At 40.3% G+C, this 19,473-nt stretch overlaps 1 protein-coding gene across 1 annotated transcript in view; it reads right to left on the reverse strand.

Annotated features, from left to right (window-relative positions):
- Positions 1-18,248, reverse strand: part of CPA6 (carboxypeptidase A6) — an 83,686-nt gene extending 65,438 nt beyond the window's left edge. The window contains exon 1 of the mRNA XM_068672021.1: positions 17,984-18,248. Within this exon, the coding sequence (XP_068528122.1) occupies positions 17,984-18,084 (101 nt within the window). The 5' untranslated portion in view covers positions 18,085-18,248. The remainder of the gene's footprint in view (positions 1-17,983) is intronic.
- Between the last annotated feature and the right edge of the window lie 1,225 nt (positions 18,249-19,473).

A 19,473-nucleotide genomic window follows, 5' to 3' on the forward strand; every position in this document is an offset into this window, starting at 1 on the left:
GTGGCCCATTACTGGTCTAAGGCTTGTGGGCAGCAGTGATTTCTAAATGAACACTGAATTGGAAAAGAAGTGGGAGCATCATTATCATAAGAGCCAGGAGGGTGCTGCAGAAATTGGAGTCAGGGAAGAGGCCGGGGACTGGGTTCCGCGTGAACAGAGGTGAAGAAGTAGAAAATGGAAATCTAGATATGAAGAGGTGGGCAGACAGACAGAAAGACAGAGGGACTGGCATAAAGAGGGAAGGTTTTACATCCTTACAGACAGTGCGATTGGACAAGAAGGTCCACCTATAAATGTTAGAGGGCATTTGTACAAAGTGACACTTGACTGTCACTCAGCATAACAGACTGGCATTTAATCATTTTCTGGAGGGCAGGAGAAGTCAGTGACACTTGTGATAAATGGCACACAAGGCCAGAGAGGAGTGCCAACTGCAATCTTCTGCCCTGCTGCTTCTCCGCTTTCCTAAGTCAGCGCTGACTTCAGATATTCAAACAGTTTCTGCAGATTAAGTTTTTTTAAAAAAAAAAACAAAACACACACACAAAACAAAAACAAACAAACAAACAAAAAGAACAACAACAAAACTTGAATAAAGGAAAATTAAAGTCTTAAGGTTTTTATTTATCTGGTTTACAGCATATAGGCTCACAATGGAGACCCATTTTCCATGATATTTCAGATTACTAGATGTTCTTTTGGTTGCATCATCTAAGAAGAAAAGAAAAAAGAAAAGCACAGATAATTCTGAACATCACTATGAATGTATTAGCTCCATGGATACATGAGGCCTTACAACACAATGGCCCTTGACCATTCAGCAGGACATGTACTGCCGCAGTATACACAACTGAAGCGTCAGAGGTAGGCAAGAGAACTAGGATGCTGAAATCAATACACAAAAGGGATGGATTAAGAATGAACTATCTCCCTTATTTCCTAGCTCACTTCATTTGGTAAGCAGCAATGTTCCTTCTATGCAATTTTATTTATTCATTTATATTTATTAGGGTTTAATGTCAAATTAGAATTTTCTCCATAAAAGCAGTGTCCATCTACTTCTACAAGCAGTAACGGGCTTCTTTGCAGAATAACTTAATCCAAGAGATAGATACACAAATAGGGCTATTTACAATCTGTACTTCAGATGATGTGCAGTTTGACCTCCTTTTCATTACTGACAAACACATTCCCTCCAGCTGACTTCCTCCATATATAAAATTCTCATATAATAAAATTTTCATAATCAAGCTGGACACCAAGCTAGAAACAACTATTTGAACCAAGCTTCAGACTCATTTTAGTAAAGTAAGTGACTGAGAAGTTTCTGACCAGTCGATGGATGTATTAATGGTTTTGTACAGACAGGAAAACAAACTACTTTTTCTGAATGTCTGCATGTGTAGAACTTTGGATGATGCCCAGGGATATATAGGGCCATAATTCTTGTAATACTGTATATTTGTACCAGTCCTTAGAAAACCAATGAGAAATGCATATTGAGAGGCTTAGAAGAGCAGTCCTCTAAGCCCTAAATATTAGGGCTGATAGTGAAGTTTTACTGGTTTGGAGGTCCTCTCAAGAGAGAAGGGAGGGGAATAAACCTAAACATTATATGCTAAAGCTACCACAACCAGGAACACATGGCAGTCCAGACAGCCCATTGCCAGTTAAAGCATGTGGCAAATTCAAAGACCTAATTTAAAGCTGGCAATACAAATGTCTGTGTAGGCTGCCAAAGAACCAGATGTCTCATGCCTGGAAGAGGCTCTTTACTGACTCTGCTTATGGGTCCTGTAATTGATATCCCAAAAGGGCAGCATAAAACATTCATAATCTAATGCGAGGTACTGTGGTCACTGGCATATCTAAGAACTCTTTTTTTTTTTTTTTTTTAACAAAAAGTTTTAAATTTTTCTTACCAAACATGAAAAATAATCCTTTAAATACCTCATCTTACTACTTAAAATAGTGCTTTGAACTTCTGTGGGCTCAGAATCTGTTACCAATATAACTTAATTTATGGAGAAATGTTTGTAAGATGGAGTATGGAGATTTTTGTTTAATTTGATAAAGTCAGTTCATGGCTAGATAATATAAACATTTGTGTAGAGATGCAGGGTGAGGTTGGGGAATGAATTACAGTTTCCTTCACTTCAGAGAACTTCATAATTGTTGGAAAAAACAGCTTGCTTACTATGAACTGCACAAAACCTGAACTTTCTGAGTAACTCAGACTTTTTCAGGATTCTTAATCAACATCTGAATTTTCCCCCAGCAATTCAACAGGTAAACCAAAAATCAAAAATTAAGGTGGCAGTGTTTTTCATTTCATCTAAAGCAACAACAAAGTTATATGCCTGAAGAAAAGGTTAACTGGAAAAAAAAAAAACAAAAAACACCTCTATTTGAGCATTTGAATTAATGCACTGGGGTTTGAGAGTCCTTTATGTCACTAAGAAAAGAAGTGTAATCTACTTTTCATTAGCTGTGATAAACAAAACCCCCAGAGTTTCTATTATATGGCAAGGTTTTGTTTCCACCCAGGTAAAGCAAGGCTTAATTTTCTGAATTGCAGTTTGCGAAAATCTCACCTATGTGACAGGTAATCACTTTTTTGTCAAATTAAGGAGCATTCATTTTGGCTGGATCCTGATTTTTTTCCTATAACTCCATCAAAATTACTGTGCGATACCTTGGCTGCCCTCCCAAAATCGTAACTGGCAAAAGAGTGATTCTGTTTTTTTGGAGTTCAAGATGTGGTTACAAGTGAGTTGTGGCTTGGAATGTTCACGCCAAATGTGAGGTGTTAAAAGTTTGGCTCTGCTGTCTGGAGAAGTCACAGAACATAGTGACGAGGCTACTTGGAAGGCTCAGCCCACTGACAAAGCATAGCAAATCCCATTAAACTGTCAAGTGCAATTCTTGGTGCCGGAGCCCTGTGGTGTCTGCGGTAGCAATCAGATGTTAAATGCACTGCTACAACAACCTCCAACCAATTTCCTGAGATGTGCCTTTACATTTGTTTATCACTTGATTGTTAAAGAACATTTGCTGCCCCGATTATTTGTTAAACATCCGTTTTGCATCTAGTTTGCCCAAACCAAAATACCGCCAAATGCAGAGATCTTTAAGTGTCAAGTCTTTCACTGCTACTGAAATACCAAACTCCCCATTTGAGATTTTGTCATTCATTCTGTTTAGGCAATTCACTGCTGTGCTCCTGTAAGAAAATATTCCATGCTGCAAAGGCTAAATTTATGAAACATGGTGCAAACATGTTCTGCAGGCAGACAGTGAATGCCTAGGGCATTTTGCAATTGTCCTGGGAATATGGATTCCAAATCATCTCAGATTTATTACTGTAATTTTCATCAGATACCTGATACAGTAAATGTCTCTAAAGATTTTATAGTTTTTATCTAGCAAAGACAGATTGTTTAGTCTACCTTACTGAATGACATCATGCTATTCATACTTTCTGTATGAAAGACAGTTACCTTTGTGTATATTGCTTTGACTTAACAGGTTTGGAGGAATAATTGATGCCTTCTCAATTTCAGAAATGTTTCTGTGTGTATTTGTGTGAATGTTTAAAAAAACACACATATTTTTTAATGAAAAAGACATTGCTCTCAACTTCTTTCAGGATGTGAGTTACCTTGGTCTGAAATGAACAGACTAGATAAGGTCTTGTAGAGCTATTAGTTATGACTTCTTGCTTAATTGCGTCTTAATTGATCATAAATTTCAACTCTTAGAAACCTACAAAAATTGAACAAATAAACCAAAAAGTGCAAATAGATACAGGAGAATTGGATACTCAGTTCAGATGGTGTCAGCAGAGTCTTGTACCCACGTACTACGTCTCTGCCTTGCTCATAGCAACTCAGTATGTCAAGAAGAAGAGCTTTGTCTGCTAATACTTGATGGAAAGTATCAGTTTATTTCATAAATTCAATTAAAGTTATTTCTTGCTATTATATTTCACAATAAACAAATAAATGAAATGGTAAAGAAACCTGCTAGGTCCTTAAATAAACCATCCCCATACTTAGAAGCAATTTTGTACATTTGTTTCCTTCTGTGCAGCTGAAAACAAGTCCCTAAATTGAAAGCATTTATAATAATAAGTTTGTTAAGCTTATTTGCACCAGTATAACACTGCTATTTATCATCCTGTCTGGATCCACTGTCCAAAAGAGCTGTGTTAGAGCTGAAACTACTACTACTTGATTATACAGGAAACACAAAGCAACTAAGACCAGGAGTTACCTGCTGATCCAGCATGTGGTAAAATGCCAGTCCCTACTGAAAACTGTTCTGCAGGCTGTTTGCAACAAGATACGAGGACAATGAAGTAAGCAAGGGGGAGGTGAGAACAGAGAGACAGGTAGGAGGAAGAGGAGTCAGCTTTTACACAGCAGGCTGTAATCTCAGCTCCACACCTGCACAGCCAGCAAAAGGAAAGGTTCTTTGAAAACGACAACTGAGAAACTCTGTACAGGCCTTCTGTGAAGTAAATTCTGATGCCAAATGCTATTTCCATCAGGGAACTGTTGCTTGCCAAGATATGTTCCCCAAGCAGCATTTTCACTGAAATCTGCTTCTGCTGCTATAACACCCAGTGATTGTATCAAAGAGAGCCTCTAATGTACTTTCTCCCCATCTGAAGGTGAAATGCTGGAGAAAGTGAAGAGAAAGATTTGGTTGGCCTATTTAATTTTGCTGAGATTTTTTTGTTAATGTAGCTAAATAGGATTTAGCTCTATTTGACTGAAATGGACTTAAAAGGTGAGATGAAGTTCCAGATGAAGAAATGCAATGCTTGTTTTGTTTTATTTTATCTCAAGTACTCAAATTTTCAAACGTGTGATGAATATTGAACCTCAGCCTTACGCTAATTTATCCTAGATGAGGACAGCTCATCTGATATACCTAGAGGAGTGGGATTTAGCTAAATTATAAAGTATTTTGGGGTGAAAGAAATGCAGACAGTACATGCCCACTAAACACTAACATTAGAACATATACACATGGTTGTGTTTATTTTTGTTAGGTATTTAAAAGAAATTCCAGCTAAAATCACATTCTGTGCTTTTACTTGAATATATGTTTACAATTTGATTATTTTTTTTTTTACATTGTACACTGAGATAAATTCATGAAATGAATTAATTTCCATTTGCAATTATTTCAGTTCATAAAGTTGTGATGTGCAACATATGTGCACACTGAGCTACACTTGATATGTTGTGTGAAATGATACCACAGAAATATAGAGCTGCACAAAACTATGAAATTGCTAGCTACATTTTTCTGCAGCTTCTTTCTTGTTATATGTTTTGTGTCCCCAGCTATCCTTACATAAAGTTTCATGGAAAATGGAGTTGGCACGCTACAAGCTTTGAATAAGCTGCCAAAAACTTACATTATACAAAAAGCAGCACAATATATGAGGTGATACTTTGCGTTTATGTATGATTTTTGTGTTTTCCTTCTCAAAAGGAAAATATATCTTTTTCTTCTACTACTGTTTTTCTTTTGTTCTACTACCATTTTTTGTTTGTAAAATAGAGTGTGGGGTGACCTATACCATTCATCAATACAAGCATCCAACAAGCAATATTTCCTTTACCTAGTCTCTACCATAAGATGACTACTGACACCCATTTTTGGTTCTTCTGTTTAATGATTCTTTAAGCACCCCTTCCCTGTGCCATATTAATAATGATCAAGCTTAATACAACAAAAACCTACAGGCAATAGGGGCACAAGTCTTAAAAGCAATGAAGCATGTTTGGTGTTTTTGCATTTGAAACAAACTTGTTTTATGAGCAAGACTTCACTGCTAACAGCAAGCATCTGACTGTTCCTCATAGACAATGGATTCCAGTCTTCCTCTGACATTACTTCATTGCATGACATCTGGTGTTTTATAGCTATGGAGTGTAAAAATAAATACCATGCATGTAATTTGATAACTTTAAAAATATTACCTTAAATTCACCCAGTTATTTATTCTTGTAAACAGCAAAGTTCTTTATACAATGACTAATATAAAATATCTTTCTTTGTTTGCCTGAAGTTTATGTAATTTTTTTCTCCTGAAAAAGTAATATTTTCCAGTGGGGTAGATGGACTTTTGGTTGCTAAATACACCCTAATAATTATTTTTTCCATTGGCTGCTGTGAACCTGGTTCTCCCAGTGAGATCTCTGGGAGAGCATTTTCCTCCCACAAAAAGGATTATTTTTGGGTGTTGTTTATTTTTATATGTTTTAATAGAATGATTATTTAGCATTTTATTAGCCAGCTATTAGCTACTTCATAATTAAGACTGTATTTAATTAGCTATAACAACATAACTGAAATCTGGTAGACACATTACAAGTAGAATAAGCCTTTAAAATGTTGTATAATTGTCAGTTAATCTCACATCAGAGTATATACTCCTGAAGATTGGACTCCTCTTTCCTCATACCTTCTGGTTTTCACCAAGCTGTCCTCTTCAACCACACAAGAGAATGCTTTTTTGTATCATTTGCTTTTTTTCCCTTAATGTAGCTGTGCAGCCTGCAGCCACTTGACTGGCGTGACTTGCTGCAGGCTCTTTGAGCAATTGTCTTCTAATTCAAAGACCACCCCTAATGCAGTTGCTATACATAAAAGCCCACGTGTATTTTTTTCAGCAGAGATAATGGACTCTGGATTAAAGAAAAACAATATGGAAAGATCAGGTTTCACAGAGCACATCGTGGATCAGTTGTTCTCTATAATTCTTTACCCTGAGCTGTTTCATGGCGCTGTCTCACTGTCTGCAAATTGGTAGGATATTCTGTTTTGAAAAGGTAAAAGCTGTGTGTTTTCTCCTCACTTCTCCTCACAGTTTCATTCAGCAGAAGTAAAAAGCAGGTTTTCCTGGTCCCTGGACCCCTTTGCCCACCATTTCCCAGTGAAGTTTTTACAGCATCTGGAGAGGTCACCCAAAACATAAGGCTTAACTCACCTTGAGCACTAGTCCATACTGATACCTTCAGCTGTAGGAGGCTAGCTTTACTTCACTTTTCCATCATCTTCCAGAGGGTTAAGCTAATTTGCCTTTCTACTGCTTTGAACCACCTTCCCATCTGTTTGTGCGTGACACATGCTAATTGTTACAAATTGTTTGCCACTTTGGTCAGGCAGTGGCAGCCTGTGCTGACTATCATACTTTTTGGGTACCTTTTTGTCTGTCATTCATCTTATGGACAAAAAATGTTAGTTATTTTACAGAGAAAAGAATAAAGGTCCAAGGAAAGAGGGATGGGCGTGGGGAAAATAACACACTGGTGAGCGGCATGCTGCCCGTTGGCTAAGGACTAAAGAGAAGGCCTGGATGCTAAACTGGGACACTGATGTACAAAAGTCTCCAGGTCTGTGACACCTGCTAACCTGCTTATGAACAGCAAACAGCTTCTTATGTGTCCAGTACACATATTTCCTAATTTGATATATACTTTTGGCAGGTGAGACTAGATGTAAGGCCTTCAAAGACATAACATTATGTGACAAACAATATGCATTGTAGACAAAAATAAAGGTTGAAACCCCTGAGTCCTTCCTCAGTCTGACCCTGAGATGCCCATGTCTGTCTCCAGGTTTGCCCACAACCACCTGGGATGAGTACATGTAAATCACAGTCTTTTTCGCGTCTGTTTGACAGGGGTTGATGGTGTTGACTAGTTGATATTTCTCTGCCTAGGGCCTCTAAGATACATTAAATATACCCAGACAATGCTTAGCCCATGCTAAGCAGAGAGGAGACATGGTTATACTTCTGTTGGGCAGAGAAGCCCTGTGTTCCTGTGCTTCCTGCTCCTTGTACAATTCTCCCTCATGGTGGCTTAATGCAGAACAGAAACAACTCTTGCAGTGGGGATTTGGTTAGGCATTGGAATGGGTTGCCCAGGGAGGTGGTGGAGTCACTGTCCCTAGGGGTGTTTAAGAAAAAGTTGGACGTGATGCTTAGGGACATGGTTTATTGGGTGACATTGGTGGTTGGGGGATTGTTGGACCAGATGATCTTGGAGGTTTTTACCGACCTTAATGATTCTGAGATTCTGTGATTCTATTCTATGATCAAAATCTGCATAATTACATATTTTGCTTCAGTTACAGTTCTAGGCTAGGCTTCAGAAAATACAAACCACATCACAAATTATTTTCATGCTCTTGGATAGTGAATATTAAAGATTATACTCCAGTGCTTTGATTTCCTCTGAAACTTTATTAAACAGGCCATGATTTAAAACTTACACCAAAATTAAGATAATTGCCTTTTGTAAAAACAAAACAACAGAACAAGCTCAGCTGAACAGATGAAAGGTGAAACTATTTAATTTTTACAAAGAAAGCAAATTACTTAGATTTTATATTCCTTTAATGATCCCCATCTATTTTTTATATTGTCACTATCATAGGCAGATGGATCATGGATCCAGTCTGTTGATAACAGAGCTGAATAAAGACGTGACATGCTGTCCTTGTGCCACAGGACATCCTTATGCTGTGTACTGCTGATGAAGATGCAAGCTCATGCTGCTGAGACACTGGCCTTATTAAGCTGGGACTTGGCAGTATGCTTACATGGTGATTCTTGTTATTTGGTACAAATTTTAGGCAGAGTATGTTCTTGGCTGCCTGTCCTGTACAGCGCAAGTGAACCTGAAGTTTATTTCCCTGTTGAAACTGCACTGTGACAAAAATGCCAGAGCTCTTAATAAAACATCCATATTTAATTCCTGCCCTGTTTTCCTGAGAAATAGTTATAGTCCATCTAACATTAACCTGTTTAATGAATATAGAGGTTGTTTTTCTGTAGATGCTATTATGTCAGTCTTGTGTGTTACATAAAGGATTTACAGACATTAAGCATGATGAAGCCCCTTTGCTTCAAAAACCCACATGTACACGTGACTATAGCTAGTAAGCTAGTCCTGAGCTTAACTTTTTTTTTTTTTTTTTTTTAACTTTTGCACTTTTTGGAAGATCTTTGTTTAAAAATAAGCATCCCCTTATTCTCTTGGTGAGCCTGAAACACTCTTTTGGGATTGTTTCACTGACACTGGCAAGGAAAAAAATCTGGTGGTCGGGAGTGATCAGGAAGCCAAATTCTGCTGAGGTAAAGCCACATTGTGCTCCTTGGAATTCACACCTGGAATTAACTGGGTTCAGAGGACTATGCATGTGTGCACACGGGGTCTGAAGCCCCTGACCCAGGTGGCTACTGGAAAACTAGGTATTGCCACTCCTTCTCCGGGCCAACGCTAACACCCCAGAGGCTCTGCAGCAAGCAGCCAGATCACAGACTGAGAGCTAGTCCTGGAAAAAAAAAGGGGGATGGGGGTGGGGTGGGAGGGATGCTTTTTGCTCTTTTTGCTCCCAGGATTGGCATGCAGTAGGTGGAGGAGTGCCAGTGCCAGAGCAGGGACAGGGGGGCTGCACATCTGGAGCAGTGGGAGCACAACCGCCTCCCCTGGCAGTGGCTGGCCATTAGAGGGTTTAGGGGCTTGGCTGTATCATCACCCCACAGCCTTAGAGTAGCATCTGGTGGTAATCTTGGTAGGAGTACAGTCGCGTAAATCAAAGTGCACCAGTTTTTCATCAGGCCTGCTGAAGTCATTTCTCACATCTGTCCTCGAGACTTGACTTTCTTTCAGGGTTCTATCCCATGCTTTTCTTATATAATCAAATGCCTGGCTTCAGATGCCTGGATTAATCTGCTCATTTATTTCAACTAAGTTAACACTTTCAGTGCCTCAGAAGAAGAAAAAAAAAAGCCAAAATACTCACTTTAAAAATCCATCTATAGACTATGGTTTTATCATGTGTGCCAGCTGTTTCTCAAAACAAATATAAAGTCTGCTATGATGTCTTGTATTTAAAATATACCACCTTTTCTACTGCTTACCTGCACCTTTCAAAACTGTTGGATACTGTAATCACGGATTATTGTCCAAACGCAACATAAATGTAAAATAAAAATGAAAAGAGACTTTGTTTCTCTGAGTCAACAATGTGGTGCTGCAAATTGTATAATTACTTTGCTGAAAGTATTTGAAATACTATATGATATAACAAACAAGAATTTTTTCTTAGAACAACTGTTCTGCAATAAGTCTCCCTCAAACTACATTTTCAAAATCTGGTTTTGGTAGCTTCCCCAGCACAGAGCTTTGACTGAACTGCAGAACAGCCAGAAAAGATGCTTTGATTTGGTAAGATACTTCTGTTTCTCCATGGCTATATTTAAGCAGCCTAGAACATACCCTCCTTAGTGGGTGCTGTTGTGTGCATTGCTTTGCCTGGTAACTCTAAGGCAAAGCAATGTCATTTCTTTTAATAAGTGCACTCGCTAGTCTCAATGTTCCCCAGGGTCAGAGGTGCCTTGGTGGAGCTTTGTTCTCCAGACCATTCAGCTGGCACAGAGCAGACAGCAGAAGGGATGGGCCTGTGCTCCTCACCAACTGCTCTATGCTAGCCTGTGTGAGCACCCGCCTTGCAGACCAGGCATCCACGCTTGTCCTGGGTGATGCACAGTGCCTGTTTTTATAGTTCCACAAGAAAGCAATAAGTCCTTGGCCTTCCTTCTCATTTGGCAAGCCCAAAAGATGCAAAATACTAAAAAGAAGGGAATATATTGCCCCCATCCATTTGTTACTTTCAATTTTAATTCAGACTAGTTCAGCTCCCCTACCCTCAGGTGTCTTGCACAAAAAGTGGTTTTAGAGTTTTCTTTGCAGATTCTTTCTTTGCAGTCCATGACTGCTCAGGGTTTGATTCTGACTTGATACACTGAGGTGTAACTTAAAGAGCAAAATCAGTGCAGGTTTTGCTCTAGCACCAATGTCAAACCAGAACCACAACGTTTTTACTCGACTATGTGAACACAGACTTTATAAATCAGAATCAAAATATACTGAACGAAAGTTAGGACTGGACTTAATTGTCTCCAGAAGTTTGCTGCCTATAAGTCTGTTCCTGCAAATCTGAGACCAGCAAAAGTCCTGTTAAGTTCTGTAAGGAGTTTTGCCTGCAGCAGGGTTCTCTGAAAGAGGTCTAGTGTAATGGTAATTATTAGTTCTCATTTTGCAACCAAACCTGCTTATCATTGTAAATAGAACAGAGAGCACAAGATTTGCTGTAAGTTATTTTCTGTCTGAAAAATAGTTCTGATAGCATAAATAGCCAAGCAAGTTGGGCAGGGGACAGTCGCAAGACAGTGACAAGAAAGTATTTTATTTATTTATTTTCTTTTAGAGGGTCAGACTGCAGGAAAATTCTCCCCATCTCTTGCTGTTCATACTGCTTGAACAGTAGAAATAATGAATGGTGAACTCCTCTGCCTGCTTTCAGTTTTCTGTGCTGTACGGATACTCATGGCAGGGTTTGCTTACAAGACTGCTGGACAGACTGGCAATATACGAGCTCAATATCAGTTTTTTTCTTTACTTTTGCATGAATGTTATATATGCAGTTTACCCCCTTAAATAGCATGTTTCATAATAGAGAGAGCACAATTTCTTTGATGTGTTCAGAAGTAAAATTAAGGAGAAAAGATAAGTGAAAGACAGCTCTATGAAATAGAGATGACAGAGGTTACCTCCTGGAGACAGTGAGAGATGATTAATGGTGGCCAATCACCTTCAACTGGGTAGAGTAATGGATGTTTCCTATGGCATTTTGACCATGTAAAGCTGTTTTAGACGTACATATGGCATTTTTACAGATATTAGGATTTCAGAAGACCTTGGGCTCCTGTTTATTGTGCAGTGTGGGATACAGTCCTACACAGTATATGAAACTAGAGTTCCCTGCAAAACATTTGCAATATATTCAGGAAAAGCAGATTTTTAGCTTCCCTTTTTCAAATTCGCTTATTCCAAAACCTTGGTTTTCTTTCTGGACTGGAAGTAAGTTCTACTGTCTTTGATGTAGGTTGTTCACATACTTTAGATCCCAATTTTATAAATAAATAAATAAAAAATCAGTACATTATTTATGTAGTATCTGTGCCTGGCTAAGTGTTTCTGAAAGTTCTGTACAAAATATTCAAGGTTAAGTTCACCATTTTAAGAAGCCCAAGAGTGACTCCAGGAAAGTGAATTCATGGCAACAGCAAATAGAAGGGAGTAGATATGGTGTAGAAGTGGGATCACTGAAGTTCACTGCAACTAGTACCAGAGGCTCTGGGAAAAGCTGTGTTTCTTCACCCGCTTATTTCCACAAGGCAGTGGAAGCTGCTGTTTTCAAAGTAGATGTTTTAGACTGAAGGAACAGTTGGCTTTGATATGTAAATAGTCTACAACTTCCTCGTAAGGGGGTGTCGAGAGGCAGGAGACCTTTTCTCCATTAACATCAGCGACAGGACCCGCGGGAACGGGGTTAAGCTGAGGCAGGGGAAGTTTAGGCTTGACATCAGGAGGAAGTTCTTCACAGAGAGAGTGGTTGCACACTGGAACAGGCTCCCCAGGGAAGTGGTCACTGCACCGAGCCTGACTGAATTTAAGAAGAGATTGGACTGTGCACTTAGTCACATGGTCTGAACTTTTGGGTAGACCTGTGCGGTGTCAAGAGTTGGACTTGATGATCCTTAAAGGTCCCTTCCAACTCAGGATATTCTATGATTCTATGATTCTAAATTCTGTTTTTATAAGCATCTTTGTCTAAGTACATCTTAAATGTATGCTGTTTTTTTCAGAACATAACTGTTGGACTCAAAACAAAGCTCAGACATGAATTTTATTTAATAATATACGACATTCCTGTTTGTAACATATATACTTTTAAAAATGAGGAAACTGAGGGCTTGTACTTCACAAAGAATCATTTTTACTGGAAGACCAGAAGTTTCATATAAAGTAGGGGACCTAGGAAAGGTTCAGAGCTTCTAAGTGTGGCTGAAAGTTTTGCCCATGTTCTCATTCTTTATCTCTTTTTTTGCCCATGTCCTGATTCTTTATACCTTCCCCTACCCTCAAGTTTTCTTCTCCTCTCTTCCATATGCAGAAGACAGACAGGAACCACAACATCATCCAACAAGGTCCTGATCTGGACACGTATGAGGTCAGGCTTGCATGGTGACATGAACCTGGAGATCAGTCATAAACAAAGTCATAACGAGCTGGGAGCCTTCACTTTGCCTGTGTAATGTGGATGTGCACTGTTGTTCTAATTATTGGAAAAAAAAAAAAGTAAAAAAGGGAAAGAAAGAGCAACTGAAACACTTCATATTTCTCATTTATAATAAGGAGGATAGAGAGGCTATAAAAGGTGAATTTAACATGCCTGGGCTTAAGAGGAGAAAAGGAATCAAAACTTGGCAGTATTTTTTTTTCCCTTTAGGAGAACATAAATGATGTTGTGCTGGGAGAGTATCAGGTGATGAGAAAGCATAAAAATTAGAGTTGTGGTCTTGAGACCAGAATGGGTATAGAGGTGCCAGAGTCGTCATGGATTTCACAGATCTGTGCTCTTTCTAGGAATCACTGGTGTTTCTATTACAGAATTATTAATTTAAAGAAAGAATACTAAAATTGCGTGTGCATGATGCCATAGAGCTCATTGCTCTTCACCTTTCAGAAGCTCCCTGAAACCATCCAGAGAAGCAGTAAGTGTGGTTTTCATCTGAACAATTATGACTTCAGCCTAATGCTGGTGGTATTCTTTCCAAACGCTTTTTTTGCCAGTTGTGTATATGACATTTTACCTTAACTTGGGGGTGGGAAAGGAGACCTGAGTAAAAGAGAGAAAGAACATTTTTTACTCAGCAAAACAGATCTTTTCGTCCCTGGTTAAAACATTTGGAAAAAAATCTTCAGAGGGGAATAGCACAGGAGTTCCTTCCCACTTCTCAATTCCCTCAGCAACCAGTTTTTATCACAATCCCATGTGTTTTTTCCATGAGACAGAACATTTCCTAGGTATTGTGTATAAGGTACTATGGGATCAGAGGCACTTAGCTTTGGTATGTTGGGATGTTAACAAGCATTAAAATATTTGAAATTTGCTGAATGTTCTCAGATTTGATGTCTGCGCTTATCTACATGACCAGTTGGTTTATGCAGTTTATGGGATATCATACCCCAGTAGTTACAGCATACTACGTCTTGGATTATGGAACATTTCTTTCCTGTTTTCTGTTTCTTATGCACCCCAAGTGCAATAGCATAAGAATGCATTGTAGCCTTTACTTGATGCAAAGAGCTGGCAAATATCTGCTGTACTGCAACCCACATAAGCCATAACTTTTTGGAGGAGTGTATTTCTCAATGCAATGTTCAAAAGGACTCCCAAAACCTCCAGCAAGCAAGCAAACAAAACAAAACAAAACAAAAGGTACATGCCCAGCCACCATCTTTCAGGTGATGGGAGATGAGCTGAAGTAAAAGAATCCTATTAGTGATTTTTAAAGAACAAATGAGAGAGGTGATTTTCCCCCTAAGAAATCTTGACCTGTTTATGGGAAGCCACCTCTTTCATCATAGAGCTGGAAGGCTGTTGCATTTGGTTACAGAATAAAATAAAATAAAATAAAATAAAATAAAATAAAATAAAATAAAATAAAATAAAATAAAATAAAATAAAATAAAATAAAATAAAATAAAATAAATCCATCTGCACCAATAACCTACTTTTCACAACTGTCAAAAGAGAAGTGCAATAAGGCAAAATTGTATATTACCACTAAGTACTTTTCCACTGTACACTTACTTTCACCTCAGTGATTTCCTGGGCTGGATGTCATTTCAAAGGTATAACTAGTAACTCTCAGAGGATTTCCCTTCCATGGATCTGTCAAGCTCCCTTAGACACCGGTAAACCTTTCACATCCTTCAGCAGAGTTCCACAGGTCTCACACCAGTGGGGTGAAGAAACTTCTTTTCAACCTAGGTCATACTGGATTCATCTTACGCCTCTCAATTCCTGTGGGAGGAAACAGTGAACCACTGATCTCTATCCACCACCCCCCTGTGCCTCAAAGCTTGTAGATATTTGTCATTGCCTAAATTGTTTCTACTGGAAGCAAAAGTGTCCTAGCTTACTCAGTTATTTCTGGCACTTAAACTTTTCCATCCATTTGATCATTCTTGTTGCCCCTGTATGAACCTCTGGTAATGGCCTCCTGGAAAATCCTCATGAATGCACCATAGCAACTCTCCAAACCCTGATGTGTTCCCACCTCGCCTATCTCCACTGGAACTTTTGGAATGAGCATGCAAATGGGAGCAGAAAAACTGTGGGTAGGGGAATATAGTACTGAGTTTGATGTGAGGTAGCTGATTTTCAGAGTCTTTGAGAGGGGAAGGTGGCAGCTCCAAGCTCCTTAAGCTCCTCCTTGAGCTCCTGCAGCTACAAGAGCACAAGGGTAGGTTGGACTCTTGCTTGTTATGTGAGGCAGCAGAAGGCAAATACTGCCTAAGTCTTTGCATGTACTCAGTGGGCATGAGAGGTGCTGCCTTACTTGCCATTCTTTGCTGAGACTTTCAAACTACTTGTTGACTTCCCAAAGGTATCTGGAATCTATTTGCTTAAAGATGTGTCCCTGTGGCATACCCCGCCTGCTCTGAACACAGTTTGGAGGAGTTAGTTTGGAGAAACATGTGGGATACCAATTAATCATATTAGGTCAGAGTCCTTAGCTAAAGAACTGCAATTGTTCTGTGCCTCCTAGTGCTGGTCTAAATTTACGAGAAATGCATTCTGTTGCTTTTTTTTTTTTTTTTTTTTTTTTTCTTTCATCCCTTTGCCCTAATTATATTTATGCCTTCCCCTTACATGGTACAGCTTGTGACACAACAGAGGTGACTAGGACTGACACAAAATTCTTAGCCCAGAAAGAATCCAAATGGTTGGGACGCGCCTTTTAATGCTGAACATTAGAAAACTATATTCACCTCCTGACTGCCCTCCTCAAAAAAGACCTAACAAATAATTTTTCCTCTGGGTGATAACCAGGCTCAGTAGTGAAGGCAACACCAGCTCAACTGTTCCCAATCAATTGCACACGCAGAGGAAATTAAATGATTCTGCCCAGGACCTTGAGCTGGTGGCAGAAGCTTCGAAAGGACAAGACATATTTGTAGTTCTAAAGAAACCCTCAACCTGCTACAAGCTGATTTTTCTTCATCTTTTATTGGCACGAATAATGCCAGGATGGTAGTAATGGAAAAGATTAGCAGAGTGGGAAAAATATCAGGTTGTTTTTCAAGTTTGTGTTGCACACATGTTACATATTCTGGTCTGTGCTACAAATGGGACCACATTTTCAGCAAGACCCGTAAATGTATCTCACCCCACTGCTACAATTGCCTATTGACCAAGAGTTTTTGTAATGAATGCTAGTCTTTTTTTCTGAGTAGTGACTTTTGTTGTGCTTGCCCAGATTCTGGAAGTTGACAAGAAGTCTCTTTTTTTTTTTTTTTTTTCTGGGCTAGACACTCTGCAGAAGCTTCTAGGGCAAGGATCAACAGGGAAGAGTTTTTGTGGGTTTTCACATGCCACCCAGGGCACATCAAATGCTTAAAAAAGAAAAAGATTAAAAAATAAATAAATTAACATTCAAGAATTGAATTGAAAAATCGGTGAACCACATGAATTAGCAGAGGTACAATACTTGAACCTGCAGGCATTTTTTTTTCCCATTTTAATTGACAGGACTATAGATAGACAATCTTATTTAAACCTAGAGGATATTAAAATGCATGTTCTGACATCTCAGGCATCCAGCAACAGATAAGGCGTGTAACTAATATTCAGAAAAAGTTATGATCCGGCACTGGGAACTTGTTTTTCATCTCAATGTCATCTGCAAACAAATTGAGTACAATCCTGAAGATAAAAAAATCATGTCTTACTGAGACCATGACTGCACATTGGGTTTCAGGTAGAATGGTGTTGTTGCACGGGACTTATGACAGAACCCTGGCTTTAAAGAGGAGTTTGGTTTTCTGTCCTGTACCTTCCCATTGCCTCCAGGCAGGCTCCTGACTGGTGCCTGGTTTGGTTTCGCAGTGAGATAGCAACTGGGACCCGAGGAACCAAACAGAGATGATGAAACAGCTGTCAATTGTTTTACTACTTCCTATCAGTAATAGTGACCCAAGGTGAATAGCTTCCTATCACATTACCTTTTTTTTTTTTTTTTTTCCTTTAAACTTCATTTTAGTAGTGTAATTTATATGCCTGGCTTGGTTACTTTAACAAAATAAAAAGGATTATACAGCTCCTACTTCCACAGTGATGTGTGCATGTCCTGAGGAATTTGCAGGTCAGTTTGAATGAATTTTATGTCGTATGTTGAAAGATACCATTGGTTGGCAGTGGTCCTATGTTCAGCTGTCTTTATTTTCATCTTCATCATTAATCTCTTGCAGACACAATTTCATTAAATACTTGTTAAAAAGAAACTCTCTAGTTCAGGCAGACACAGTGTGGTGACTAAGCCGAGCAGTGATATTATGGTTTACAGTTTACTACGACTTTCTAGTCTACTACTTTTCAATCTTTCTAACACAAACTTGGACTTTAAATGAAGAAAAAAGTCTCGTTTGAAATACACATGGAACCCTTCACTCACTTACAGCCAGGTTAATCAGGTTCCCTCCCTGCCTGGGCTTTTTATGCATTGTAACCACACACAGATTTAAAGAAAAAATAAAAAACAGTTTCAAGTTGCATTAAGCCACGTTCCCCCAAGGAAAACCCAAACCTTCATTCATTCCACAGTGAAAGCCCTACACTTATTTCCCCCCCTTCCCCTACGCGGTGGCAGCTCCTAGCAGGGCACCAAAACTTTTTCCCTCGCCTCTCTTCAGCGCAAGCATCCTTCCCAGCGCTCTGGCTCCGGAGCACGCCGCTGGGAGGCGGCTGCAGGAGGGAATATTGAATCCTGGAGCCCGAGCCCGTCCTGGCCCTCGGCGGGGGCTGCGGGGGCACTTACCCGGCGTAGCGGCCGCGGTGGGCGCGGAGCGGCAGCGCAGCCTGGAGGCAGAGCAGACAAAGGAGGGGCAGGAGGGCGGCGGGGAGCCGGCGGGGCGGCATGATGAGGGGCCGGGAGTGGGACCAGGACCGGGACCAGGACCGGGACCGGGACTTGCGACCCGGGACCCTGCCCGGGTGGCGGCCACCGCGCACACAAAGCCGGCGCGGAGCGGAGCGGAGGCGGGGGCCGGGGAGGAGCGGAGCGGGGGGCGCGGGGGGGAGAAGGCAGCGGGGAGAGGGGGGAGGACGGCGCCGGGAGGGCTGGGCTGGGGGTGTCCTCCCCTCGGCCTGGGGGTGTCCTCTCCTGGGTCTGGGAGTCCCCACCCTCGGTCTGGGGGTGCCGCCGCTGCAGGTGCCTCGCCACAGCCCCCTCGGGAGGCGGAGGGGGGTAGGTGGGTGTGCGGGGGTGAGTTTGGCCGCCGGGCAAAGGGCTGAGTGTGGTAAGGGGGCAGAGAGAGCCTAATCGTGGGGTGCTGGAGAGGGTCCGTCGGGACCCGCAGAGGGAAAAGGTGGGATTTCGTGTGCGCTGCCAAGAGCCTTGGGCCTGGAGTGTGAAGGGGAAGAGGGACTGCCCTAAGATGATACAAACTTTTCTCTTTCTTTCTTTCTTTCTTTCTTTCTTTCTTTCTTTCTTTCTTTCTTTCTTTCTTTCTTTCTTTCTTTCTTTCTTTCTTTCTTTCTTTCTTTCTTTCTTTCTTTCTTTCTTTCTTTCCTTCCTTCCTTCCTTCCTTCCTTCCTTCCTTCCTTCCTTCCTTCCTTCCTTCCTTCCTTCCTTCCTTCCTTCCTTCCTTCCTTCCTTCCTTCCTTCCTTCCTTCCTTCCTTCTCTCTCTCTCTTTTTTCTCTTTCTCTCTCTTTCTTTCTTTCTCCCTTCCTCCGTTCCTTCTCTTTCCTTCTCTTTCCTTCTCTCTCTCTCTCTCTTTTTCTTACACTATTTCTCTCCTTCTTTCTTTTAAACTCTGCTTTTGCACTTTCTTTTCTAAGCTGCTGAGGGGTGAAAAGCTTCCATGAAGATAGGTCACTGGGACGCTGGGATCAGCAAGTAAAATGGGGAAAGTTTTCCTGCAAGTAGCTGTAGTTTATAGGAATCAGGCAGGTCACTTATTAAAATATAAAATAGGTAAAAGTGAAATGCCAAAATGGAATAAATTGATAGCTCCTTTGATACTTATAAGTTGACTTTGTGCTTCAAAATCAACTGGTCTTCAGCTTCTCTGAGAGGAAAGAGGAGAGTGGGCTGTGGACAAATGAAACCAGCTGATATTTGAACACGTGTGAGAACTACTGTAAATCCCTGTTAATGTTTCAGAGACACAGGGAGCTTTTTGAAAAGCTCTGTATTAAACCACACACACTTCATGTTCTGCTGCTGAAAGGTGAATGAACCTTTCCTTTGTCTCTTTCCATGCTGGCACCAAATCTGACACTGGCTGTGCAATAGAGTCTGGAGA

This window comes from Anas acuta, chromosome 2 (assembly GCF_963932015.1).
Source record: "Anas acuta chromosome 2, bAnaAcu1.1, whole genome shotgun sequence".
Taxonomy (NCBI): Eukaryota; Metazoa; Chordata; class Aves; order Anseriformes; family Anatidae; genus Anas; species Anas acuta.